Source organism: Oncorhynchus clarkii, chromosome 7, assembly GCF_045791955.1.
Source record: "Oncorhynchus clarkii lewisi isolate Uvic-CL-2024 chromosome 7, UVic_Ocla_1.0, whole genome shotgun sequence".
NCBI lineage: Eukaryota > Metazoa > Chordata > Actinopteri > Salmoniformes > Salmonidae > Oncorhynchus > Oncorhynchus clarkii.
In genome coordinates, this window is record NC_092153.1 from 46,871,684 (window position 1) to 46,897,485 (window position 25,802).

At 42.4% G+C, this 25,802-nt stretch overlaps 2 protein-coding genes and 3 non-coding genes across 5 annotated transcripts; 2 read left to right on the top strand and 3 right to left on the bottom strand.

Moving 5' to 3' along the window:
• Window positions 1–1,812: 1,812 nt before the first annotated feature.
• LOC139413400 (musculoskeletal, embryonic nuclear protein 1b) lies at window positions 1,813–4,106 on the bottom strand. Its single transcript, XM_071160732.1, has 3 exons — window positions 3,895–4,106; window positions 3,542–3,665; window positions 1,813–2,971 (listed from the first exon to the last, which is right to left on the bottom strand). The coding sequence occupies exons 1-3, from the start codon at window positions 3,988–3,990 to the stop codon at window positions 2,865–2,867; spliced, it is 327 nt and encodes a 108-aa protein (XP_071016833.1). The 5' UTR covers window positions 3,991–4,106; the 3' UTR covers window positions 1,813–2,864.
• A 1,139-nt stretch (window positions 4,107–5,245) lies between these two features.
• trnae-cuc (transfer RNA glutamic acid (anticodon CUC)) lies at window positions 5,246–5,317 on the top strand. The gene has a single exon. It is a non-coding gene; the product is annotated as a tRNA-Glu (tRNA).
• Window positions 5,318–9,572: 4,255 nt separating this feature from the next.
• LOC139413399 (STIM activating enhance) lies at window positions 9,573–25,765 on the bottom strand. Its single transcript, XM_071160730.1, has 8 exons — window positions 24,564–25,765; window positions 21,097–21,145; window positions 20,786–20,881; window positions 18,292–18,413; window positions 17,622–17,734; window positions 17,333–17,410; window positions 16,955–17,104; window positions 9,573–11,622 (listed from the first exon to the last, which is right to left on the bottom strand). The coding sequence occupies exons 1-8, from the start codon at window positions 24,763–24,765 to the stop codon at window positions 11,509–11,511; spliced, it is 924 nt and encodes a 307-aa protein (XP_071016831.1). The 5' UTR covers window positions 24,766–25,765; the 3' UTR covers window positions 9,573–11,508.
• Window positions 11,956–12,027, top strand: trnae-cuc (transfer RNA glutamic acid (anticodon CUC)). The gene has a single exon. It is a non-coding gene; the product is annotated as a tRNA-Glu (tRNA).
• On the bottom strand, window positions 12,681–12,752 carry trnae-cuc (transfer RNA glutamic acid (anticodon CUC)). The gene has a single exon. It is a non-coding gene; the product is annotated as a tRNA-Glu (tRNA).
• Window positions 25,766–25,802: the final 37 nt, after the last annotated feature.

Genomic DNA, 25,802 nt, shown 5'->3' on the forward strand with positions numbered 1-25,802 from the left:
AAGAAATCAGCCAAGACCTCAGAAAAAATTTTGTAGACCTCCACAAGTCTGGTTCCTCATTGGGAGCAATTTCCAAATGCCAGAAGGTACCACGTTCATCTGTACAAACAATAGTACGCAGGTATAAACACCATGGGACCACGCAGCTGTCATACCGCTCAGGAAGGAGACGCGTTCTGTCTCCTAGAGATGAATGTACTTTGCTGCGAAAAGTGCAAATCAATCTTGTGAAGATGTTGGAGGAAACAGGTACAAAAGTATATATCGACATAACCTGAAAGGCCGCTCAGCAAGGAAGAAGCCACTGCTCCAAAACCACCATAAAAAAGCCAGACTACGGTTTGCAACTGCACATGGGGACAAAGATTGTACTTTTTGGAGAAATGTCCTCTGGTCTGATGAAACAAAAATATGGCCATAATGACCATCGTTATGTTTGGAGGAAAAAGGGGGAGGCTTGCAAGCCGAACACCATCCCAACCGTGAAGCACGGGGGTGGCAGCATCATGTTATGAGGGTGCTTTGCTGCAGGATGGACTGGTGCACTTCATAAAATAGATGGCATCATGAGGCAGGAAAATTATGTGGATATATGGAAGCAACATCTCAAGACATCAGTCAGGAAGTTAAAGCTTGGTCGCAAATGGGTCTTCCAAATAGACAATGACCCCAAGCATACTTCCAAAGTTGTGGCAAAATGGCTTAAGGACAACAAAGTCAAGGTATATTTCTTTGACTTGCGGCAACTCTTGGTGGTTCTAAATCAATAGTTTAGTGTCAAATAGTTGTTTAAAGGCAAACATTAACTTGCCTGACCACTCTGTAGGTCATGTATGTTACTGTACATGCAATATGCTTTGTGGACTTCACAGGACAGAGGTTGCTATCCGGTTTTGTGATAAAACAAAGGTGTGGTTTTATTTTGCCACCGTTTTCTTGTCTCTGCCTTTAGGCCTATATATCACGGCATACGAATTAACAGGTTATAGAGCAAACAATGCAATTATCACAACACAGTTGTAATATGGCTATCGATACAATTGTATTAAGTCATACAAAAGTTTCAAATGCATCCTGTCATATTGCATTTCAATACTATAATTTTTTAAAACTCACATTTGATTAATAAAATACTTAAAATCAGTCATCTGCCCCAAAATATGTTTCAGGAGAATGAAGGGATGATGGCGCACTCTTTGCGGCAATTGCTGGAGGGAACTAAATTTGATTGGTCCTTAACTTACAGCTCAAACATTTCATGATAAATGAAGTTAGCCCTGAGTTAGACTGCTCTGGGGAAGGTTATCTCTGAAGGATTCGTTCCCATATACATTTAGCAGGTTGGCATGTCATGAAACTTGTGCTGGAGGCAGCTCTACAGAGTCAGTCATAAAACCTGATTGTAAACCTCATACACACATAACCTTAATGCCTAATCATACATTTTTATGATAGCCAATTTTGACTTTGCAGCTGGCCCATCTAGCAGAAATAATTTAGTTCTGCCTCCAGTGTAAGATTCATTACAATAAACGTTAACCTGTAGAAATTTGCCTGGCTAAAAGGTGAGCCACTTTCATGTCACCGGATCGGTTATCCCGAGTTGAGCTCAGAGCTGACCAAAGTTCGCTCACTATCTCCTATGTCTAGATTCAAGCCAGATCTGGCCCGTATGTTTGACACCCCTACTTTTACATGACCTTGTCCACGTGTTTAAGACGCTAATCTTGTAGTAACAACATTGTAGTGTAGTAATGGTGACACTGCAATATTTTTTAACACTCCAAACAATGGGATACAGAATTAATAAGCAGGGAAGTCATTCATTTGTTTATAAAAACATAAGACAAATATTTCAGCATTTACAATTTGAGCAACTTCATAGTAAGGTCAACCCAAACATGAAAAACTAGCTTATTTCCTAATTAAACTTTCATATTTAGAGAAAATATTAACCATATTTTCGCTACACCCCCAATAACATCTGCAAAATATGTGACCAATAAAATTCTATTTGAATGTGTGTATTTTAAAGTAAAGACTACATTTGGCCTTTATATTTGCCAAATTTAATGTTACTACAAAGTAGGCTACAAAGTCTCAAAATAAGTATTTTCAGTCAACCATATTTCATAGCCTTTGGTAATGGCTCACAGAACTTGTTTTGGTACTAACATCTGTCCCTCTGTTTCTGACAAGCCGGAAGGTTAATGAAACACATTTTTGTCCTTTGATTGATAGTATAGAATTCTACAGTCTAGTGAAGATAGAATGCTGATTTGGACAGGCAGTGTCACAACTGTAATGTTTTTGAGGAAAGGTTGTTATTGTGGACATGTTTTGAGTATGATTTTACAAACTTTCTGTGCAAAGCTAACTTCATCAAGGGCTTATGTGATGTATAATTGGTTTCCTTCCTGTAGGTACTCGTTCTAAGCGTAATGAATGTGACCGTTACAGACACGTCATAACATGATCAATGGCATGATCATAACATGATCAGTCAGCATTGCTGCGTAAGGCAATCATGATAGCACTTTCATTTCTACCTGATCAGTCAACTATGTGAGACATTTTGTTTTTCATTGTGTGTGCAAATATCACATCCATGATGCTGGAATTTCCCTTAATTCTCAATCAATCATAAACAGTCATCATACAGTATGAACAAACCCTACTATGAACAACCTGCTCAAAAAGAGATGGGCCTATTTCCGTGCTGAAAATGGAAAAACAGGTATCAAACCATTCAATAACAGCAAGGTTTGGCTTCTTCATTGCCGTTTGTCCATTGATGCGTCTGTCCCGTCTCTCCTCTAGACTCTAGCGCAGTGATGATAGCCAACACTCCACACTGGACGGCTCTACTTGCCAAAGATGCTGGCTCCTGGGGCTTTAGGCTTCTCCAGTACAGTCTCTCCTCCAGACTTCACCCCACTGAACACTGAGGGAGCCACCTTTCCCATACGCTCTGTGGATGGACAGAGACAAGGCTGTGAGCGAAGATAGTGTGGCGTGCCAAGCACTACCACAGAAACATGACGCAACACACACACACACACTGACAAATCTATATACTGAAATGTGTCTATAATCTTTAGAAGAAGTGCTGTAGTTGTTGTATTTTATCCTCCTTTCTAGTTCTTTCCACCAACTATATATACCCTTGGTCTTACAGACTGACTATACAAGATTCAGTCTCTATAGAAGGAGTGGAAACTTTGTCCCTACCTCAATCCGAGCAGGGCTCGGGCCAAATACATGCCAGAGTTCAGAGATAACATTCTAAAAAGTATAACCGAGCTCACGTCTCACTTGACTGTGTAACTTTCCTCCCCCTGATATGTTCCCTACACTAGTGTCTACAACTAGTGAAAGTGATTAATTACTTATATTTGACACACAAATATAAATAAATGTTATGCAAGCGACAGTACTATAGGTACTGAGTCTGTAGAGCCAGAATGGAAACTTCCAATAATGCCAGTGTGTAAAACGCTGTTCCGATGACACACTGTGGAGTGGTAAAGCTCCTACTCACCACACTCTACCATGACCTCATAGGTCTTACTCTTGGGCTCGCCCTTTAGCCCCAGTTTGCTGCGGGCTCCTTTCAAGTCCTCCTCCTTCATCACAGGACGCTTCTTCTTCTTCACCTCAACGGGCTATGGAGGGCAGGAGAGAGAATGGAGGTTAAAGACAGGACAAAATCTCACACCTTTCCCTGATCCTACAACGCTCCCTCTGACTTGTCTCAATCTTTCTATTCTAAAAGTAAAACATTGTGGGATCCTTAACATAGGAAATAATATGGAAATGTGGCTATCATCAAAAACGGTAACAAGTAGTTAATACAGTAGGTCAGTACAGTAGGATACAGGGAAGTTGGCTTACCTGAGACATGGTGTGTGGGTTGTGTCTTAATCCCAGAGTTCTGGTCAGTGGAGCTGTGTGCGGTGTGTCTGGACTGATCCTCTCTGTCCAGTCCATTATATTTATACCCCGAGATCCTCAGGGGGCTCTTCTCTCTTATTGACCCTGGGAGTGAGTCAGTGGACCCCCACCCTCTTTCTATTCCTCTCTCGCTCTATGACCATTATCAGGGTGTATTATTAGGCCTGACGTGAGTGATTGTGCAGCTGGAACGGGTCTTCCTTCGTTTACGATGTGGTTTCAGCGAACAGCTGAGGGAACGAGACAACAAATAGCCCTTTCCCCACAACATTCTGCTGGGAGTGATTCCAAGGAACATAAATAACTATGGGAAGCCACGCTAATCCCTAGTAGTCAGGATTCAGCACTCTCACCACTGTGGCCTGGGTTTGTTTCCAGTCCTTTTGGGCCTCATTGAATGCACTTCAGCTCAACTGGCAGAACACATTAGATAAATTCAACATGACATAAAGTAACAGGCCTACACCCAACTGCACAATAAAAAATAAAATAACGTTTTTGTCGTCACATACACCAGACTGGTGCAGTAAAATGTGTTTTACAGGGTCAGTCATAGTATGGTACCCCTGGAGCAAATTAGGGTTAAGTGCCATGCTCAATGGCACATTGGCATATTTTTCACTCATTGTCAGCTCAACTATTCAAACCAGCGACCTTTCGGTTACTCTCTAAACGCTAGTCTACAGGCAGAGTTCTTCTTCCATCACATTAAACCTGAGGTCAAAAGTACTTTTCTGAATTGATTACCTAAAAGGTGTAGAGATTTTGCAGACAACACTTGGTCATACAATTTCGACTGGACTCCGAGAGGAGGCAAGACCATACATATCACAGGGAGACTAGTGAGTCAACCTTTCTGTTTGGGAGAAAAGCCAACGCTTGCCTGTCAACATACGTCTGTGTGCAGTCAAATGGCAAGCGAGTCAGGACAGAATGCAAAAAGTTTTTGAGAGCCAGGCTTGTGTGTCAATAATAGTTTGAGTCATTTTAAAATGCTAGAAAAGTCTGTGTGTAGTGAGGGGTCTATTTGTGGGTACTGAGACATTACTCTCGGAGTCAGTCTACTCTATGGGAAGAAATAGGTCCTCACTCAGTGGTGTACGTCTCTCTGCACCTGTTACTGTTTACTGAGGGCCCACTGTCACTGTGAAAATGTGTACCCTGTTGGCAGTCTAGAGTTTTATGAAGACCTATGATCTCAGAGACTCCTTCCCCTGTCTTATAACTCTCATTGTCCACCCCCTCCATTCCAAGAGACTTATTACTACAAATCATTCTATGCTCTGGCAGCTCCCTGGTGGTCTAGTGGTTAGGATTCGGCGCTCTCACCGCCGCGGCCCGGGTTCGATTCCCGGTCAGGGAACACATGTTTTTTAAACCCTACAGAAAGCGCTCTTTGTTCAGAGACAAAATCTGTTATTTCAGTGTTTTACAAACTTTATTGTAAAATCATTTTTAATGGTAATGTAAGTCGATCATTTGCCAGTCATTTGAGTTTTTACAATAAAATCCCTCTGTTGAACGGAGGACAACCTGCACCACCGTTTACCAAACCCCACAGTCAGTTATTCCTTTGCCTCAGCCAACATCCTACTCAAACAGTTCATCATCACCACATTTACTGTATCACCACTCCTTAAGACAGACACTCGGTGTTGTGTTCCTGGTCACCTAAAGCGAGACCGATTCAAAACCTAGACCTGAGGAAGGGGGACGACGACGACAAAGTCAAGACCAGAAAAATGCGAGTCCAATTCAAGACCATGAATGTTATTGTCAAATCACCACCATAGGAGTTAAAAATGTCCAGTATTTCTGTGTTCATATTTCAGAATAACATATGAATATTTTAGATATTCATAATAGTGAATAAATGCATGCTGAGGGCAAATAGAGCCACTCTACAAGTTATTACTAACCCAAACACACTGGGGAACAATTGGCTAAGGAAAGGGCTAAGGATTTATAAAATAATTATAAATTATACTATTTTAAAATGATGTTCTGATTTAATCATCAGTTTTTGTTGGATGGAAAGGGTTAACAGTTTACAGGGCTGCAGCAGGTGTTATCAAAGAGGATGTTGTTGCTAATTTGTTAGCTTCTCCCATTTAAAGAATAACTTTCAACAAGAAGTTTCAAATGATCATCATCTGGTGAGTGGAACTTTTCTATTGCAGCGTGCTTGCTGTTAGCCATCAATCAATCAAATGTATTTATAACGCCCTTTTTTTACATCAGCAGATGTCACAAAGTGCTGTACAGAAACTCAGCCTAAAACCCCAAAACGCAAGCAATGCAGATGTAGAAAGAAGCACGGAAATAACTTATTTGTGTGGAACATGAAATCTGTTCATATACACCCCCAGGAAGAATGACACTTTAAAAAATTATTCTGACAAGTGACAAATTAGATATGGTCATTTTCATGGTTTCCTAAATTCTTAGAATGTTTTGGAATTAAGTATTCTAAGGGATTTGTGAAAATAGAGAGTGGGAAAGCGGCCGAGCGTTTGGGCAATTAATAGACACTGTACAAAAAAAACGAATAAAAACATTGGTCTTGTCCAGGACCGGAGACGACACGGAACGGACCGCTATAGCTAATCAGAGCTATAGTAGACCTTCATACAAACAAGTCATTTGAAACACGTGCCTGCAATCATTCACTTTGAACTGGACTGTGTGTTTACAGTCAGTTGCAACAGCGCGACTTTAAATCATTATTACGCATTCGCCAAAAACCACAAAAAAACCCACAAAAAACTGGATTTCGGCAAAAATGTCAACACCAGCCTAATCTCGGGAGTTGATAGGATTGAAGTCATAAACAGCTCAATGCTTGAAGCACAGCGACGAGCTGCTGGCAAAATGCACGAAAGTGCTGTTTGACTGAATGCTTACAAGCCTGCTGGTGCCTACCACCACTCAGTCAGACTGCTCTATCAAATCATAGACTTAATTATAACATAATAACACACAGAAATACGAGTCTTAGGTCATTAATATGGTCGAATCCGGAAACTATCATCTCGAAAACAAGACGTTTATTATTACAGTGAAATACGGAACCGTTCCGTATTTTATCTAACGGGTGGCATCCATCAGTCTAAATATTGCTGTTACATTGCACAACCTTCAATGTTATGTCATAATTACGTAAAATTCTGGCAAAAGGGCGGCCCAAACTGTTGCATATACACTGACTCTACGTGCAATGAACGCAAGAGAAGTGACAATTTCACCTAGTTAATATTGCCTGCTAGCCTGGATTTTTTGTGTGCAAAATATGCAGGTTTAAAAATACACTGCTCAAAAAAATAAAGGGAACACTAAAATAACACATCCTAGATCTGAATGAATGAAATATTCTTATTAAGTACTTTTTTCTTTACATAGTTGAATGTGCTGACAACAAAATCACACAAAAATTATCAACGGAAATCAAATTTATCAACCCATGGAGGTCTGGATTTGGAGTCACACTCCAAATTAAAGTGGAAAACCACACTACAGGCTGATCCAACTTTGATGTAATGTCCTAAAGCAAGTCAAAATGAGGCTCATTAGTGTGTGGGGCCTCCACGTGCCTGTGTGACCTCCCTACAACGCACGGGCATGCTCTTGATGAGGTGGCGGATAGTCTCCTGAGGGATCTCCTCCCAGACCTGGACTAAAGTATCCGCCAACTCCTGGACAGTCTGTGGTGCAACATGGCATTGGTGGATAGAGCGAGACATGATGTCCCAGATGTGCTCAATTGGATTCAGGTCTGGGGAACAGGCGGGCCAGTCCATAGCATCAATGCCTTCATTTTGCAGGGCTCTGGCAGTGCTCCATCTGCTCCTCCTTGCACAAAGGCGGAGGTAGCGGTCCTGCTGCTGGGTTGTTGCCCTCCTACGGCCTCCTCTACGTCTCCTGATGTACTGGCCTGTCTCCTGGTAGCGCCTCCATGCTCTGGACACTACGCTGACAGACACAGCAAACCTTCTTGCCACAGCTCGCATTGATGTGCCATCCTGGATGAGCTGCACTACCTGAGCCACTTGTGTGGGTTGTAGACTCAGTCTCATGCTACCACTAGAGTGAAAGTACCGCCAGCATTCAAAAGTGACCAAAACATCAGCCAGGAAGCATAGGAACTGAGAAGTGGTCTGTGGTCCCCACCTGCAGAACCACTCCTTTATTGGGAGTGTCTTGCTAATTGCCTATAATTTCCACCTGTTGTCTATTCCATTTACACAACATCACGTGAAATGTATTGTCAGTGTTGCTTCCTAAGTGGACAGTTTGATTTCACAGAAGTGTGATTGGCTTGGAGTTACATTGTGTTGTGTTGTTTTAAGTGTTCCCTTTATTTTTTTGAGCAGTGTATTTCACAGGGTTTGCGATTGTGTAGGTGGCTTAGTGCATCATTTCTCTATTGTACTACATCATTGATAAGTCTTATACCTCCACAACACTGATACTCATCAGTAGGGATTAAGTTGTTGAGTATAAGCGGGAAGTGGGATATGGCTTGTACCTGCGTATACCCTCCACTACCGGCCCTTTGTGTTTTACAAATAGTGCACTCTCCTACATGAGTGCGCTGGTATTACGCTTGCTGTCCTTTCAGAATCACAAACATGTTACACACTGAACGAACATAGGTTCGCCACTGCTCAAACGTCTATAATAGATAAAGGCTGTTGAGATAATGTTAAGAAAGTGTATAGAGCGCATTTGGAAAGTATTCAGACCCCTTGACTATTTTCATATTAAGCAAAAACAAATTTAGACATTTTGCAAATTTATTTTAAATAAATAAATATATAATTTACATAAGTATTCAGACCCTTAACTCAGTACTTTGTTGAAGCACCTTTGGCAGCGATTACAGCCTCGAGTCTTCTTGGGTATGGTGCCAGGTTTCCTCCAGATGTGACGCTTGGCATTCAGGCCAAAGAGTTCAATCTTGGTTTCAGATCAGAGAATTTTGTTTCGCGTGTCAGAGTCATTTAGGTGCATTTTAGCAAACATCAAGCAGGCTGTCATGTGCCTTTTACTGAGGAATGGCTTCCTTCTGGCCACTACCAAAAAGGCCTGATTGGTGGAGTGCTGCAGAGATGGTTGTCCTTCTGGAAGGTTCTCCCATCTCCACAGAGGGACTCTGGAGCTCTGTCAGAGTGACCGTCGGGTTCTTGGTCACCTCCCTGACCAAGGCCCTTCTCCCCTGATTGCTGTTTGGCCAGGCAGCCAGCTCTAGGAAGAGTCTTGGTGGTTCCAAACTTCTTCCATTTAAGAATGATGGAGGTCACAGTGTTCTTGGGGACCTTCAATGCGGCAGACATTTTTTTGGTACCCTTCCCCAGATTTGTGCCTCGACACTATCCTGTCTCGGAACTCTACGGACAATTCCTTGAACATCATGGCTTGGTTTTGCTCTCACATGCACTATCAACTGTGGGACCTTATATAGACAGGTGTGTGCCTTTCTAAATCATGTCCAATCAATTTAATTTACCACAGGTGGACTCGAATCAAGTCATAGAAACATCTCAAGGATGATCAATGGAAACAGGATGCACCTGAGCTAAATTTAGAATATCATAGGAAAGGGTCTGAGTACTTACCTCAAAAGTTATTTCAGTTTTTATTCAGTATAAATTTGCAAAAATGTCAAAAAAATATATTTCTGATTTGTCATTATGGGGTAGTGTGTGTAGATTGAGGATTTAAAATAAGGCTGTAGCGTAACAAAATGTGGAAAAAGTCAAGGGGTCTGAATACACTGTATATTTGGCCTGGCGAAGTGGTTTAATGTACTGACTGAATGGAAGTTGATAATTATGTTTTACTTTTACTCTGCTGGTATCGGGAAGAAATTACGAGTCGTCACTGTTCTAGACCGAGTCAAGACAGAGTACAAATGTATCTGACACCAAGACACTCAATATGTGGTCTCGAGACCAGTCTCGAGTACTACAACACTACACACACAAACATACAAACATACCCGCACTGCTCTCCACTGTACTGTAGGTTGTACACCGGCCCAAAAGTCACTCCCAGTCTAGAGGTCTGTGCTTCTGTCAAGTTCTCAACATCTGAGCCAAACCAACTGAATGCTACTGCAAGTCTGAAGATCTGAGGCACAAGATGAACATGCACAAACAGGGTAAATTCACACAGGCACATTGTCGAAAACAAGGAATGAACAAAACAAATACAAAAATACAAAACAAACAAAGAACATCCTTAGACCAGTGATGGGGGCAAGAGCAGAGAGTTTGAACATTGGCTGTGAGGACACACCCTCAGGTCCCATATCTATTCCGTCTCTGAATTAAGAACACATGGTGTAGGTTCAGTCTCGTGGTTTTAGTCCAAAATAACTTACTGTAAAAAAATAAACAGGACACACCAAAGACTAGGAATAAAGAGGTAACAGAAGAGATCCTAGCTAAGTCATATACACACACACACACACACAGGGAGAGAAGGGCCCGATCCAGGCCTGCAGACCTAAAAGCCTGGCTGTACCGTCAGTGGGATAGGGGTCTCAGTCCCTTAGGTTAAGGTTGGGTGGTTCATGGTTGAGACACACACAGCCAAGCTGCACTGTCCTTACCCGTCCTCCCTCTGCAGTCATGATATAGGCTTAGGAGTTAGAAATGTGAGTGTTATTATAAAACACTGCATGTTTACAGAGCAAAGCCTCCATAGGAGCATCATCCTAAACTTCCCGCACATGCATGAATGAGAAGTTCACACAGACAGACGCACACCTCCACCAACTCTTATAACAGGCCATTGCAGTCAGCCTAGCTGAGGAAGAGACATACATTTTATATACGGAAACTAAATGAGGAATACAATCACTTTTAGATTCGGAAGATAAGTATCAAATGTATTAAAATGTTAAAATGACAGAGGTTTGCTTGAAGGCAAGGGAAATACCGAGTGCAATCCCAGGTGCCTGTTCTCTCCCTCTATATCCAACAGGGGTCATCTGTTAAACCACAGAAAAAGTAACAACCATTCACAGCTTAACCTGATGCAGTTAATATTATCCGTGGCCTCTTAAGAGTCCGTGTGGAACCACCGTAAAAGGGGTGCTAGCAATTATACTGCGTCACCCACTCAACCAGTCCCAAACGTTCCTATAATACACCAGTGTTAACAGTTTTCCACAATCATAACAATTCATTTCTTCAATGAGTGTCACCACCATAAGTGATAGATCTATGGTGGAATCTCAGACGTGGTTAGCTGCAGCAAAATACTTTCCAGAGTGTTTCTATTCCCAGTGTAGAGGCTGCAGGAGTCCCATGCAAATGTGTCGTAAAGGCAGTCCAATAGTCCCCATGATCTGCAGTCCTCCATGATCCCACCTCCCTACAGAGGCGCCCTACTCACAAAGAGACCAATGCTAGCCTGCTGTTAGAGGAATCTAGACGATATGTTCCCAGGAGGCTCCAGCGGGGCCTGGAGAGGGAGAGAGTGGGGACGTGAAGTGAGGCGAGTGGACACAGGAGTGGGTTAGACCAAGTCAGCCTGGGTAGGCCCAGGTTAAACAGGGATCCCCATACGGTGCTTCTTTTTCTTGACCGTTTTGAGGCCGGTGAGCCGGCGCACATCCTCCTCCTCCGAGTCGTCCATCTCATCGTCAGCCGAGAACAGGATCTGAGAGAGGTAAAGAGAGAGATTGGAAATGAGACCAAAGGAAGTCACACTGCCTGGATGGCTGATATTCAAAGAACACTGCGATATGGGTCAAGTGAGTTGAATCCCAGAGTTTAAAATGCTCACAGCAGCCAGCAAATCTCCCATGTCAGAAGAAACGCATCATTCTTCATCCATCTGTCTCAGAGGGGTGGAAAGATGGGGGTAGAGGCTGATTGCTTAGGGTAAAAAAGTGCTCACCCTGGTGGCAGTCTGGTAAATTACACCTTTTGGAGAGGCGCCTCCCTTTTGTCACGCATTCCATCTGGCATAAATTCAGGCTCCACACAGAGCTCCCTGGTGGTCTAGTGGTTAGGATTCGGCGCTCTCACCGCCGCGGCCCGGGTTCGATTCCCGGTCAGGGAACACACGTTTTATTCTTTTCAAGAAGGCCCGACAACCGTAGCCCAGTCACCACAATCATTTTTTATTTACACTAGAGTACCTCTCCTTTTACCCGTTCATTCAGATCTTAAAATACACATGCATACAGTGCATTGAGAATGCATTCAGACCTCTTCTTTGTTACATTACAGCCTTAATCTAAAATGTATTAAAATTGGTTTTTGTCCCTCCTCAAACTACAATCAATACCCCAAAATGAAAGTGAAAACAGGTTTAGAAGTTGTTGCAAATGTCTTAAAAATAAAACCCGAAATACCTTATTTAGGTAAGTATCCAGCCCCTTTGCTATGAGACTCGAAATTGAGCTCAGGTGCATCCTGTTTCCATTGATCATCCTTGATGTTTCTACAACTTGATTGGAGTCCACCTGTGGTAAATTCAATAGATCGAACATGATTTGGAAAGGCACACACCTGCCTATATAAGGGCATTGTGTGGATTGATGAGGGAAACATCTATTTAATCCATTGTAGAATAAGGCTGTACACAAAATATGGAAAAAGTCAAGGGGTCTGAATACATTCTGAATGCACAGGTAAAATGAGAAGTACTCAAGAGTGTAAATAAAAAGTTGTGCTGACTTGTGTTGACGGGCATTCTTTCCAAAAAGCTTGTTCCCTGACCGGGAATCGAACCCGGGCCGCGGCGGTGAGAGCGCCGAATCCTAACCACTAGACCACCAGGGAGGTGTGAAAGTGGAAGGAACACATGTCAAAGCATCTGGGTGTAGTATAGAGGGTTGTTTACAGCATAACCAATATGTCAGCATCTGTAACTTCAACAACTAGGTCCAACTCATCACTATAAAACAAGCCTGCTATTTCCCACCACCTATAAAATCACTGCTCTTAATGTCTATGTAGACACTGTTCATTTTTTTTTTTTTTAGCTTGAGGCAGATTACTAAAGCTATATATGCTCTGTGTACAGGAGGTTCATTTAATAGTGGGTTTGGGCCACACTGGTGGATTGCAGATGGTTCTTCTGATTTGAGGAAATGCGCAATGTGGTGGCAGTCTGCTACACTACATCCATATGTCTATGAGAAACTACTCCCCATCACACATGCCACGGCCAGTCGTGTGTAGTGCCACAAAGTCTATGTGACGGTAATTCCATAGGACATGCATTCCTAATATTAGATACAGCTCCCTGGTGGTCTAGAAGTAAGGATTCGATGCCCTCACCGCTATACATACATTCAAGTTATTTAGCAGATGCTATTATCCAGAGCGACTTTAGTCACTCAACAATGTCGAGTGCTATTAGAGCTGGGTGATAGACAAAAAGTAATAATATAAATTGACCCATTTTTCTTGATAACAATAAATACAACTAATATATACATACATACATAGTACCAGTCAAAAGTTTGAAAATACCTACTCAGTCCAGGGGTATTTATTTATTTGTATTATTTTCTACATTGTAGAATAACAACTATGAAATAACACATGGAATTATGTAGTAACCAAGAAGTGTTAAACAAATAAAATATTTAGCCAACCTTTGCATTCTCTTAACCAGCTTCATGAGGTAGTCAACTAGAATACATTTAAAATTAACAGGTGTCCCTTGTTAAAATTTGTGGAATTCCTTTCCTTCTTTTGAGCCAATCAGTTGTATTGTGACAAGGTAGGGTTGGTATACACAAGATAGCCCCATTTGGTAAAAGACCAAGTCCATATTATGTCAAGAACAGTTCAAATAAGCAAAGAGAAACGACAGTCCATCATTATTTTAAGACATGAGTCAGTCAATGCAGATTGCAGCCCAAATAAATGCTTCACAGAGTTTCAGTAACAGACAACTCAACATCAACTGTTCAGAGGAGACTGTGTGAGTCAGGCCTTCATGGTCGAATTGCTGAAAAGAAACCACTACTATAGGACACCAATAAGAGGAGACTTCCTTAGGCCAAGAAACACGAGCAATGGACATTAGACCGGTAGAAATCTGTCCTTTGGTCTGATGAGTCCATATTTGAGATTTTTTGCTTCCAACCGCCATGTCTTTGTGAGACGCAGAGTAAGTGAACGGATGATCTCCACATGTGTGGTTCCCACCATGAAGCATGGAGGAGGAAGTGTGATGGTGGTATGCTGATTACACTGTCTGTGATTTATTTAGAATTCAAGGCACACTTAACCAGCATGGCTACCACAGCATTAAGCAGCGATACGCCATCCCATCTGGTATGCGCTTAGTGGGACTATCATTTTTTTCCCTCCAACAGGACAATGAGGGCTATTTGACCAAGAATTAAAGTGATGGAATGCTGCATCAGATGACCTGTCCTCCACAATCATCCGACCTCAACCCAATTTAGATGGTTAGGGATGAGTTGGACCGCATAGTGAAGGAAAAGCAGCCAACAAGTGCTCAGCATATGTGGGAACTCCTTCAAGACCGTTGGAAAAGCATTCCAGGTGAAGTTGGTTGAGAGAATGCCAAGAGTGTGCAAAGCTGTCATCAAGGCAAAGGGTGACTACTTTGAAGAATCTCAAATATATTTAGATTTCTTTAACACTTTTTTTGGTTACTACATGATTCCATGTGTTATTTCATAGTTCATGTCTGCACTATTAGTCTAATGTAGAAAATAGTCAAAAGAAAGAAAGACCCTTGAATGAGTAGGTGTGTCCAAACTTGACTAGTACCTAAAGGGGTCCTCAAATTTTAAATAGCTAAATGATCCGTGGTATTACTATCTAAAAAAAAATCCATGTTAGCTTAGTAGAACTGAATAGTTAAACACATAGATACCTGGACCAACTTTTTTGGACTGATCACATGCTGCTGCGGTTTACTAATTGGTCACTTTATTCCTAGTTATATGTACATATATCCCTCAATTACCTCGGCAGTGGAACCCCTTGTATAAATTGTTACTAATTGTGTTTATTTATTTAAATAGGCAAGTCAGTTAAGAACAAATTCTTATTTACAATGACGGCCTACCAAAAAGGCAAAAGGCCTCCTGAGGGGGCTGGGATAAAATAATAATAATTAGATAACAATATAGGACAAACACACATCACGACAAGAGACAACACTACATAAAGAGAGACCTAAGACAACATGTATTATTATGTGTTTGACTATTTTATCATTTCTAAATGTTGTTTCTCTCTGTATCGTTGGGAAAGGCCTGTACGTAAGAATTCAATGTTAGTCCACACCTTTTGCAACTTTGAAATTGGCTACTAGTGGGAACTTACACATAACTGTCAATAACATTTGATTGGCTTGGAAGAAGAAAAAAAAACGTATGGATATAACAACCAGATGAATTGGTTATAACAACCAGATGAATTGGATATAACAACCAGATGAATTGGATATAACAACCAGATGAATTGGTTAAAACAACAAAATGAATTGGATATAACAACCAGATGAATTGGTTAAAACAACCAGATGAATTGGATATAACAACCAGATGAATTGGATATAACAACCAGATGAATTGGATATAACAACCAGATGAATTGGATATAACAACCAGATGAATTGGATATAACAACCAGATGAATTGGATATAACAACCAGATGAATTGGATATAACAACCAGATGAATTGGATATAACAACCAGATGAATTGGATATAACAACCAGATGAATTGGATATAACAACCAGATGAATTGGTTAAAACAACCAGATGAATTGGATATAACAACCAGATGAATTGGATATAACAACCAGATGAATTGGATATAACAACCAGATGAATTGGTTAAAACAGCAGAATTTGTTTAAGAAAAATATCTATATCCAAAGATAAGTGGGCTTAATAGGTCCACTAACCCTAACAGTAAGTGTTTAACCCCCCCCCGTAATTACATTTAAAATTGTTTCTCAACAGTCGTATGCTTGTGCTTATCAGGATGCATCTCTCCCTTCAATCTGGGTGGAAAGGGGGAGAGGGAGTGTGCGCTGGAAACCAAAAACAGGGACAGGGTAGATATTTTCATTGCAGGAAGCATGCAAATGCATATTAAATGCTAAACAAATAATTGTTTTGGAACCAAAAAATATGCAGGAAAGTTGTGTAGCCTAATCACCTAATATTACAGACGTAAGCAAATTTGCCTCAATAAGAGGGAATGTTGGTGTCGGTAATCCTTGCCTAGTTAAATAAAGGTTAAATAAAAATTCTCTAAGTGTTATGGCTGAGTCATGAGTTACCCTCTTGTTACTGAAGAAACCAATCGCCTAGGTTTCACAATAAGCTCAACCTTTGATACCAAAGCAACAACTCTGGACTCGAAAAAAACTACTAACGGATGAACAGTTTGTTTTTACAGTTTCTGATTCATAAGAATTCCCCCTGCTCGAGGCAGACTGTTAAATTACTTAATGTATGAATGTTTGTGAGTGTGGTGGTTGTCTCTGGTCTGTGGAGGAGATTACAGGCCTGTAAAGTGACTGACCATGGGCACCAGGTGGAATGATTTACAGCCCAGAGAGAGGCTCCTGCTGGTGCTGGGCAGGGTTTGTCTACACAGCCAGTGGAGTTCAGGGAGGATGTAGCTTAGCACAGTGGCTACATCAGCCTGAGGCAATGGAGGAGACCGAGAGGCCACACAGGGTTTGACAACACAGCTAGTGGAGTTCAGGGAGGATGTAGCTTAGCACAGTGGCTACACCAGCCTGAGGCAATGGAGGAGAGCGAGAGGCCACACAGGGTTTGCAAGGAGAGGGAATTTGGGGTTAAGGAGGAGAGGTGGACGAGGCTCAGAATCAAATCAAGGACTTTAGTCTATATTCCCGAGCTCTTTCCAAAACCAGCTTGTGTGTGTAATGAATGTATGATTGTGTTTTTACCATTTTTTTGTCCATGACTTTATAAATGGCCCTGTGTTAGTGGTGGGGTCCAGGTCTTACCTCAGACTCCGAGTCGTCGTGGGAGAGTGCCCGTCTGTAGCGCACCTTACGGTTGCCCCGCACATCCTCCCCCACCTCCCGCTCCTCCAACTTGGCTTTTGTCCTCCCCTTCTTCATCAGGAAGTTATCTACCACCCAAAACATCAGGGCCTGAGGACAACATATGGTACACAGCCCATTGAGCAAGTACAACACCAGACACACATGACTGAGACAGTTTGATCACACACACCACAAGCCTAACTGGCTAAAATCTGTCAACAAAAATAACATCAAATACACATAGTTGTCGCAAACAACAACCTATGAAGTAATACCATATGATACCATGTTCTTCATAGAGCCCTGCCTCACGGAGGCACTGCACACTTAACTTACATTAACGAAGAATGGGACGATGAGCATGACGATGGCCAGCTCCAACTGAGGATTGTTTATGGGGTTCAGGAGAGCCAGCTGTGATACACAGACACACGAATGAGTACAACAAACAAGACAGGAAATACAAACATTAACACAACTAAGTTAAAACAACAGACAAAGTTTACTTTACTGTTAGAATTCATACACTTCCCACAGGGATAATATAACTGAACTGATACGAAATGGTCTGAACTGAAATGGTCATAGGTCAGGACCCCCTACCCAATATGCCCCCCCTACTCACCTTCTTCCACTGGGGGATGAGTAGGACCAGGATGATGAGGACCTTCTCAAACATCATGATGAGGATGTAGAGAGCACACTGGCCCGCCCACGCAGTGCACTGCACCGGCTCTCCTACACACACACACACACACACACACACACACACACACACACACACACACACACACACACACACACACACACACACACACACACACCTCTTTCTATACTTGTGAGAACTTTTTTGGGAACAACAATTGAACCCCACTCCAAATACTGTTTTCCCTAACCCCTAACTCTAAACCTAATTCTAACCCAAACCCCAAAATAGTATTTTACAAGTGAGGACCGGCAAAAATGTCCCAACTTCTCTGAATATTTGTTGAGTGGTTACATTTCTCCAGGCCCATCTCAGCCTTTTACCAAAACAGAAGCAGGGTGACTGCTTTGTAATTGTTTCAACTACATATTGTGTCTTTAAATCAAAGAACCAGGGAAAGTTCATTGTAGCAAACATAACTTGTTCAACTGAGGCAGAGTTTAACAGTGGTCCACTGTTTGATCTGGATGACATTGCAGCACTGCAGTGCACGAGGTAGCCTCTGCCCTCTTCTGGACATCATGTGTACTACAGGGTGAAAGGATCTCATCCACACCAACAAACACACACACACTCTCCTGATCCTCACCGTATTCTCCGAAGCGTAGAGCATCCCACTGCCTCCACTCTACAATGGCACTGACAGTCCTCACCCCGGCATAGATAAGCAGCATGCCCAGAGACGCATCCAGGAGGAAGTTTATAAGGTAACTGAGGAAGAGAGATGAGACATTATCCACTTCAAGGTTGAGGTATTTTTATTTCCTTTTTTTATTTCACCTTTATTTAACCAGATAGGCCAGTTGTCATTTACAACTGCAACCTGGCCAAGATAAAGCAAAGCAGTGCGACAAAAACAGAGTTACACATGGGTTACACATGGGATAAACAAACGTACAGTCAATAACCCAATAGAAAATCTGTATACAGTGTGTGCAAATTAAGTAAGGCGGTATGGCAATAAATAGGCCATAGTGGCGAAGTAATTACAATTTATACATTTACACTGGAGTGCTAGATGTGTAGATGAGGATGTGCAAGTAGAAATACTGGTGTGCAAAAGAGTAGAAAAAAAACTACAATTAAATATGGGGATGAGGTAGGTAGTTGGACGGGCTATTTACAGATGGGCTGTGTATAGCTGCAGCAATCGGTAAGCTGCTCTGACAGCCGATGCTTGAAGTTAGTGAGGGAGATATAAGTCTCCAACTTCAGTGATTTTTGCAATTTGTTCCAGTCATTGGCAGCAGAGAACTGAAAGGAAAGGTGGTCAAAGCAGGTGTTGACTTTGGGGATGTCCAGTGAAATATACCTGCTGGAGCATGTGCTACAGGTGGGTGTTGCTATGGTGAACAGTGAGCTGAGATAAGGTGGGGCTTTACCTAGCAAAGACTTTGATGACCTGGAGCCAGTGGGTTTGGCAACGAATATGTAGCGAGGACCAGCCAACGAGAGCATTCATGTCGCAACGGTGGGTAGTATATGGGGCTTTGGTGACAAAACGGATGGCACTGTGATAGACTGCATCCAATTTTCTGAGTAGAGTGTTGGAGGCTATTTGTAAATGACAATACCTAGGTATTTATAGTCGTCCACATATTCTAAGTCAGAACCGTCCAGAGTAGTGATGCTAGGCGGGCGGGCGGGTAGCGATTGGTTGAAGAGCATGCATTTGGTTTTACTAGCGTTTAAGAGCAGTTGGAGGCCACGGAAAGTGTTGTATGGCATTGAAGCTCATTTGGAGGTTTGTTAACACAGTGTCCAAAGAAGGGCCAGATGTATATAGAATGGTGTCGTCTGTGTAGAGGTGGATCAAATAATCACCCGCAGCAAGAGCGACATCATTGATGTTTACAGAGAAGAGTCGGCCTGAGAATTTAACCATGTGGCACCCCCATAGAGACCCTCCGATTTGACACACTGAACACTGAGAAGTAGTTAGTAAACCAGGCGAGGCAGTCATTAGAGAAACCAAGGCTGTTGAGTCCGCCGATAAGAATACGGTGATTGACAGAGTCGAAAGCCTTGGCCAAGTCGATGAAAATGTCTGCACAGTACTGTTTTTTTAATCAATGGTAGTTATGATATCATTTAGGACCTTGAGAGTGGTTGAGGTGCACCCGTGACCAGCTCGGAAACCGGATTGCATAGTGGAGAAGGTACGGTGGGATTCGAGATGGTCGATGATCTGTTTGTTCACTTGGCTTTCAAAGACTTTAGAAAGGCTGGGCAGGATGGCTATAGGTCTGTAACAGTTTGGATCTAGTGTCTCCCCCTTTGAAGAGGGGGATGACCGCGGCCGCTTTCCAATCTTTAAGACTCTCAGACGATACGAAAGAGAGGTTGAACAGACTAGTAATAGGGGTTGCGACAACGGCGGCAGATAATTTTAGGAAGAGAGGGTCCAGATTGTCTAGCCCAGCTGATTTGTAGGGATCCAGATTCTGCAGTTCTTTCCTGACAGCAGCTGTCTGGATTTGGGTGAAGGAGAAAGGGGGGGGGGGGGGGGGCTAGGGCCAGTAGCTGCGGGGGGAGCAGAGCTGTTGGCCAGGGTTGGGGTAACCAGGTGGAAAGTGTGGATAGCCGTAGAGAAATGCTTATTGAAATTCTCGATTATCGTGGATTTATCAGTGGAGACAGTGTTTCCTAGCCTCAGTGCAGTGGGCAGCTGCTCTTATTCTCCATGGACTTTAGTACAGTGTCCCAAAGATTTTTGGAGTTAGTGCTGCAGGATGCAAATTTCTGTTTGAAAAAGCTAGCCTTTGCTTTCCTAACTGCCTGTGTATATTGGTTCCTGACTTCCCCGAAAAGTTGCATATCGCGGGAACTATTCAAAGCTAGTGCAGTGCGCCAGAGGATGTTTTTGCGCTGGTCAAGGGCAGTCAAGTCTGGAGTGAACCAAGGGCTATATCTGTTCTAAGTTCTACTTTTTATGAAAGGGGCATGCTTATTTAAGATGGTGAGGAAGGTACTTTTGAAGAAGAGGTAGACAACGTTATAAAGAGACTATCCTACATACAGTCATACGCACAGTTAGACAAACACAATGACTGACGGACACATACAAATATACAGACACTCACAGTGAACAGGGGTCCTCCTCTGTGAGGTCAGACAGATAGACATTGGCAAAGTGAATAAACAGCATCCCAATGGCTTGTTTGGAGGTGTCAAGGAACCTGGAAGAGTTGGCCAGGACAGGAGGATATTTTAAAAACTCTTTGAACATTCAAGTTGCTTCAAAAGCTGAACATAACATTACAACATGCACCAGTCTTGTGCTTATCTTAGTTGCAATTCCGTATTCACATTGTAACTAGGTCATAAGCAATATTGAAGAGGATTAGCTTGAATACACTGGTTGGGAGTGGGTGTGAGATGGCTCCTGTCTTACCAGATCCTCCAGGGCCTTCTCTCATGCTTGGGCTCCCTGAAGCGCTTTACTGTGGACAGGAGACAGACAGAGTCACATATAGGACTGCTGCTCTCTTTCTCACGCGGACACAAAAAAAACAGCGGTGGGATGAATCAGTACCTCTGTCCTTCTAATTATGTCAAGGAGCAGATTCAATCAGCCTATTCATGTAAATTCATTTAGGACCGCTCAAGTCTGAACTTAAATAGGCTTTACATTTTCATCATCAAGTTTAGTATGATGGTCAACATACAGTGCCTTGCGAAAGTATTCGGCCCCCTTGAACTTTGCGACCTTTTGCCACATTTCAGGCTTCAAACAAAGATATAAAACTGTATTTTTTTGTGAAGAATCAACAACAAGTGGGACACAATCATGAAGTGGAACGACATTTATTGGATATTTCAAACTTTTTTAACATATCAAAAACTGAAAAATTGGGCGTGCAAAATTATTCAGCCCCCTTAAGTTAATACTTTGTAGCGCCACCTTTTGCTGCGATTACAGCTGTAAGTCGCTTGGGGTATGTCTCTATCAGTTTTGCACATCGAGAGACTGACTTTTTTCCCATTCCTCCTTGCAAAACAGCTCGAGCTCAGTGAGGTTGGATGGAGAGCATTTGTGAACAGCAGTTTTCAGTTCTTTCCACAGATTCTCGATTGGATTCATGTCTGGACTTTGACTTGGCCATTCTAACACCTGGATATGTTTATTTTTGAACCATTCCATTGTAGATTTTGCTTTATGTTTTGGATCATTGTCTTGTTGGAAGACAAATCTCCGTCCCAGTCTCAGGTCTTTTGCAGACTCCATCAGGTTTTCTTCCAGAATGGTCCTGTATTTGGCTCCATCCATCTTCCCATCAATTTTAACCATCTTCCCTGTCCCTGCTGAAGAAAAGCAGGCCCAAACCATGATGCTGCCACCACCATGTTTGACAGTGGGGATGGTGTGTTCAGATGTGTTGCTTTTACGCCAAACATAACGTTTTGCATTGTTGCCAAAAAGTTCAATTTTGGTTTCATCTGACCAGAGCACCTTCTTCCACATGTTGTGTGTCTCCCAGGTGGCTTGTGGCAAACTTTAAACGACACTTTTTATGGATATCTTTAAGAAATGGCTTTCTTCTTGCCACTCTTCCATAAAGGCCAGATTTGTGCAAAATACGACTGATTGTTGTCCTATGGACAGAGTCTCCCACCTCAGCTGTAGATCTCTGCAGTTCATCCAGAGTGATCATGGGCCTCTTGGCTGCATCTCTGATCAGTCTTCTCCTTGTATGAGCTGAAAGTTTAGAGGGACGGCCAGGTCTTGGTAGATTTGCAATGGTCTGATACTCCTTCCATTTCAATATTATCGCTTGCACAGTGCTCCTTGGGATGTTTAAAGCTTGGGAAATCTTTTTGTATCCAAATCCGGCTTTAAACTTCTTCACAACAGTATCTTGGACCTGCCTGGTGTGTTCCTTGTTCTTCATGATGCTCTCTGCGCTTTTAACGGACCTCTGAGACTATCACAGTGCAGGTGCATTTATACGGAGACTTGATTACACACAGGTGGATTGTATTTATCATCATTAGTCATTTAGGTCAACATTGGATCATTCAGAGATCCTCATTGAACTTCTGGAGAGAGTTTGCTGCACTGAAAGTAAAGGGGCTGAATAATTTTGCACGCCCAATTTTTCAGTTTTTGATTTGTTAAAAAAGTTTGAAATATCCAATAAATGTCATTCCACTTCATGATTGTGTCCCACTTGTTGTTGATTCTTCACAAAAAAATACAGTTTTATATCTTTATGTTTGAAGCCTGAAATGTGGCAAAAGGTCGCAAAGTTTAAGGGGGCCGAATACTTTCGCAAGGCACTGTATCAGCATGAAATGTAAGGGGCCTTTTTCTATGAGTATTGGCCAGTGTGATGGGAAATGCAGTTCAGTGTTCCCTTTTAACTAGGCTACACCTGGCACCATAGCCTAACTAATAGATTTAAGACTGAACCAAACAATGTTCATTAGGCTACATTCTCTTAACAAGTCAGCTATTGAGATACCATGTTTACACAAGGTCAGACTATAGAGGAAGGGTGAATGGTAAAAGAGGAAGTGGCACACTACTGTACTAAAATTGTAGTCCCGCTCATGTTACTGTGCCTATCATTATCAGCCAAATCTCACTTGGCCTGTGAGCAGAGGAAATACTTGGGTTGTTTCTTATGAGCTTAAAGAAATGTGCCTTTAGCAGTGTAATCAAGAGGACCGGCTAGTGCTATGAGTATGTTACACCAGGCATGGTCATATTACATATCACACTGTCCTGACCACGTGACTGGTATATCATTGACTTGAATCTTTCAGCATGATCACCTGGGTTACCAACCTGGCTATGGAAGAATAGGGATGAGATACTGTAGGTTGGGAGAATGTGTTCAAACATTTTTCCCTACAGACACAATAGCCTACATGAAAGAAACTGCCCGACTGCTACTCTGGGGTTCAGGCCCCTATGTGTACGAGAGGCACAAGCCACTGGGTTATTTTAAAGTCTAGGCCTACACTTTAATTAATCCCTGTGTGAGCGTGTGTATTCTCTCAATGTGACGTAATGGCTGACAAATAAAGCTCTGGCTGTTCCCAACAATAGTAATCTTGTTTCCATGCCCCCCCTTTCTCCTAACATCCATTACACATGATTGATTGCTGGGTGAGAAGTGGTTCAATGCTTTATGACTCAACTGGTCATTAATCTACTGGACATACCCTAATCCTCAATTTGTGTTTCAGCCATGGTACCACTAGACAACAATCTCCTAGTGTGTGTTAAGTACTTTACTGTGTGCGTGCATGCCTGTGTGTAAAGTATGTGTCTGTGTCACCTGTCAAAAGGGGAGCTTGTTTTCCTAGTCTGATGCCCAAACGAATGTTTACAGTGGCATTTTCATATGGTTGTGCTGTAACTTTAGGCTCCCTCATACTACTCTGTTATGTGTTGTGTATGTAACTACTGACACACCCTGCATGTAAGCTGTGGGCTGGGCTGTGTGACTGATGCAGGCTCAGGCCCAGCCAATTCCTGCTTAGAAAGCTGCATCAGGCATCATTGCTGCTCTAAGAGCTGAACATTCCTCATCTCTTGCTGATGTGACTGAAGTTCCTCTTTACCAGGGAAACATTGACACTGAATCAAAGGGGAGGACAAACTACATGGCCAAAAAGGCACACTAAGGGGATGGGCCAACATAGATGTCTTGTGTCCAAAGTAACTCCGTCCAATCCAGTCTTTTGAGACACAGTGAATGCTATGACTGCCAGTGATTCTTGCCAATTGAAAACAGACAGACAATTCAAAACAAGTAGCCTAAGCAGGTTATCCAATTTCAACAATAAGCCTATACTGAACAAACAAGTCAAATTTCCAGCCTGGGTGTGCTTCTGGCTGGCTGTACTCACACATCAGCGTACTGAAGGCCACCATCGCTAGCAGGCCTTGCAGGAAGATGCCGAAAGAGTCCATCAAGGCACCGTTCTCGCAGCCACGGGTGTCCGCATCTGGCGTGGGACTGGCGGACACTGACGTATTGGAAGAGGACATAGCGGCCGGAGCAGCCACGTCCCCGGCTTGAGAAAGGAGACTCACCCCGCTAACCGCCATGGTTGACCAGATAAAAAAATGGGTTGTTGGGGCGATGGCATATAGGTAGATAGCCAAGCAATAACGTCAATTTAAATGTCTCATCCACATAGAATGGGTGTCTTCGTCATCCAGCTAGCAATCGATTAGCTAGTTATGCAGACAATCTCGGCAAAACAGAGAACGATAACTAGCCACTAGTAATGGAATATGCTCCCTTTTAACTGCGGATCCATATCTTTTCGTTTCCTATGTAGCCAGTGTCAGCAAACAAATGCCATTGTTGATAATATTATTCCCGAAAAGCCATAAAAGGATGAGATACATACCATGCGTCAGCATCTTCTTTTACGACAAATCAAAACCCATCTTGGGTCCCTACCTAACGTGAACTAGTTAGCTTAGCTAGATACACAGGCAAGCATGGACAAGGATACTTCACGCATATACCACACTTACATGCATGCAGCTACTCAATGTTTTACTAACGGAAACATTAACAACAAAGTTGCATTTAACATCAGTCGGGAAAAAGATGAGTCATCCCAAGGCATGTTCTTCATGTCATTTTAGCTAGCAAATGAAGCTAGCTGATTTAGGCTATTTCTGTACCACTTAACGTTAGCTAGCTATGCTATCAAGCGCCTTGAGTAAATACAAATGTGTTGCGCTAATATCGCGTCAGGTACAAACCACCAGTTATCATTTTAGCTAGCCTAACGCTACCAGGGTGAAGCAGGTAGTTGCTAACGCCGGTAATTTAGCTAGGCTAGCTAAATTAGCTACATAGTCTGGTCCAGTCCGAGTAACGTTACTTGCAATTGATCCCTCCTGCATGTATGAAATGCATGATATTGATCTTTTCACGACTCCAGATTTAATTTGAAAAAGCTGTTTAGCATAAAATCTATGAATAATGACCAGAGTATCCAGTCCATTCGTTGCATAGCTAGCTAATTTACCACTGGAATTTCAAGCTACATCCCTTCTGAGTCTGTTCAGACTGCCCACTCATGTTGACAAGACGTGAAGGTTCATGTGCTCGACGTGACACAATT

Bases quoted from the DNA above. Each gene is read 5' to 3' on its own strand.
- LOC139413400 (XM_071160732.1), bottom strand. From the start codon at position 3,990: ATGGACTGGACAGAGAGGATCAGTCCAGACACACCGCACACAGCTCCA. The intron at 3,666-3,894 runs GTAAGCCAACTT...TGCCCTCCATAG, and splicing joins ACCCACACACCATGTCTCAG to CCCGTTGAGGTGAAGAAGAA. The intron at 2,972-3,541 runs GTGAGTAGGAGC...GTCCATCCACAG, and splicing joins TGAGGTCATGGTAGAGTGTG to AGCGTATGGGAAAGGTGGCT.
- LOC139413399 (XM_071160730.1), bottom strand. From the start codon at position 24,765: ATGGCGGTTAGCGGGGTGAGTCTCCTTTCTCAAGCCGGGGACGTGGCT. The intron at 20,882-21,096 runs GTAAGACAGGAG...CAACTCTTCCAG, and splicing joins AGAAGGCCCTGGAGGATCTG to GTTCCTTGACACCTCCAAAC. The intron at 17,735-18,291 runs GTGAGGATCAGG...GTGTGTGTGTAG, and splicing joins TCTACGCTTCGGAGAATACG to GAGAGCCGGTGCAGTGCACT.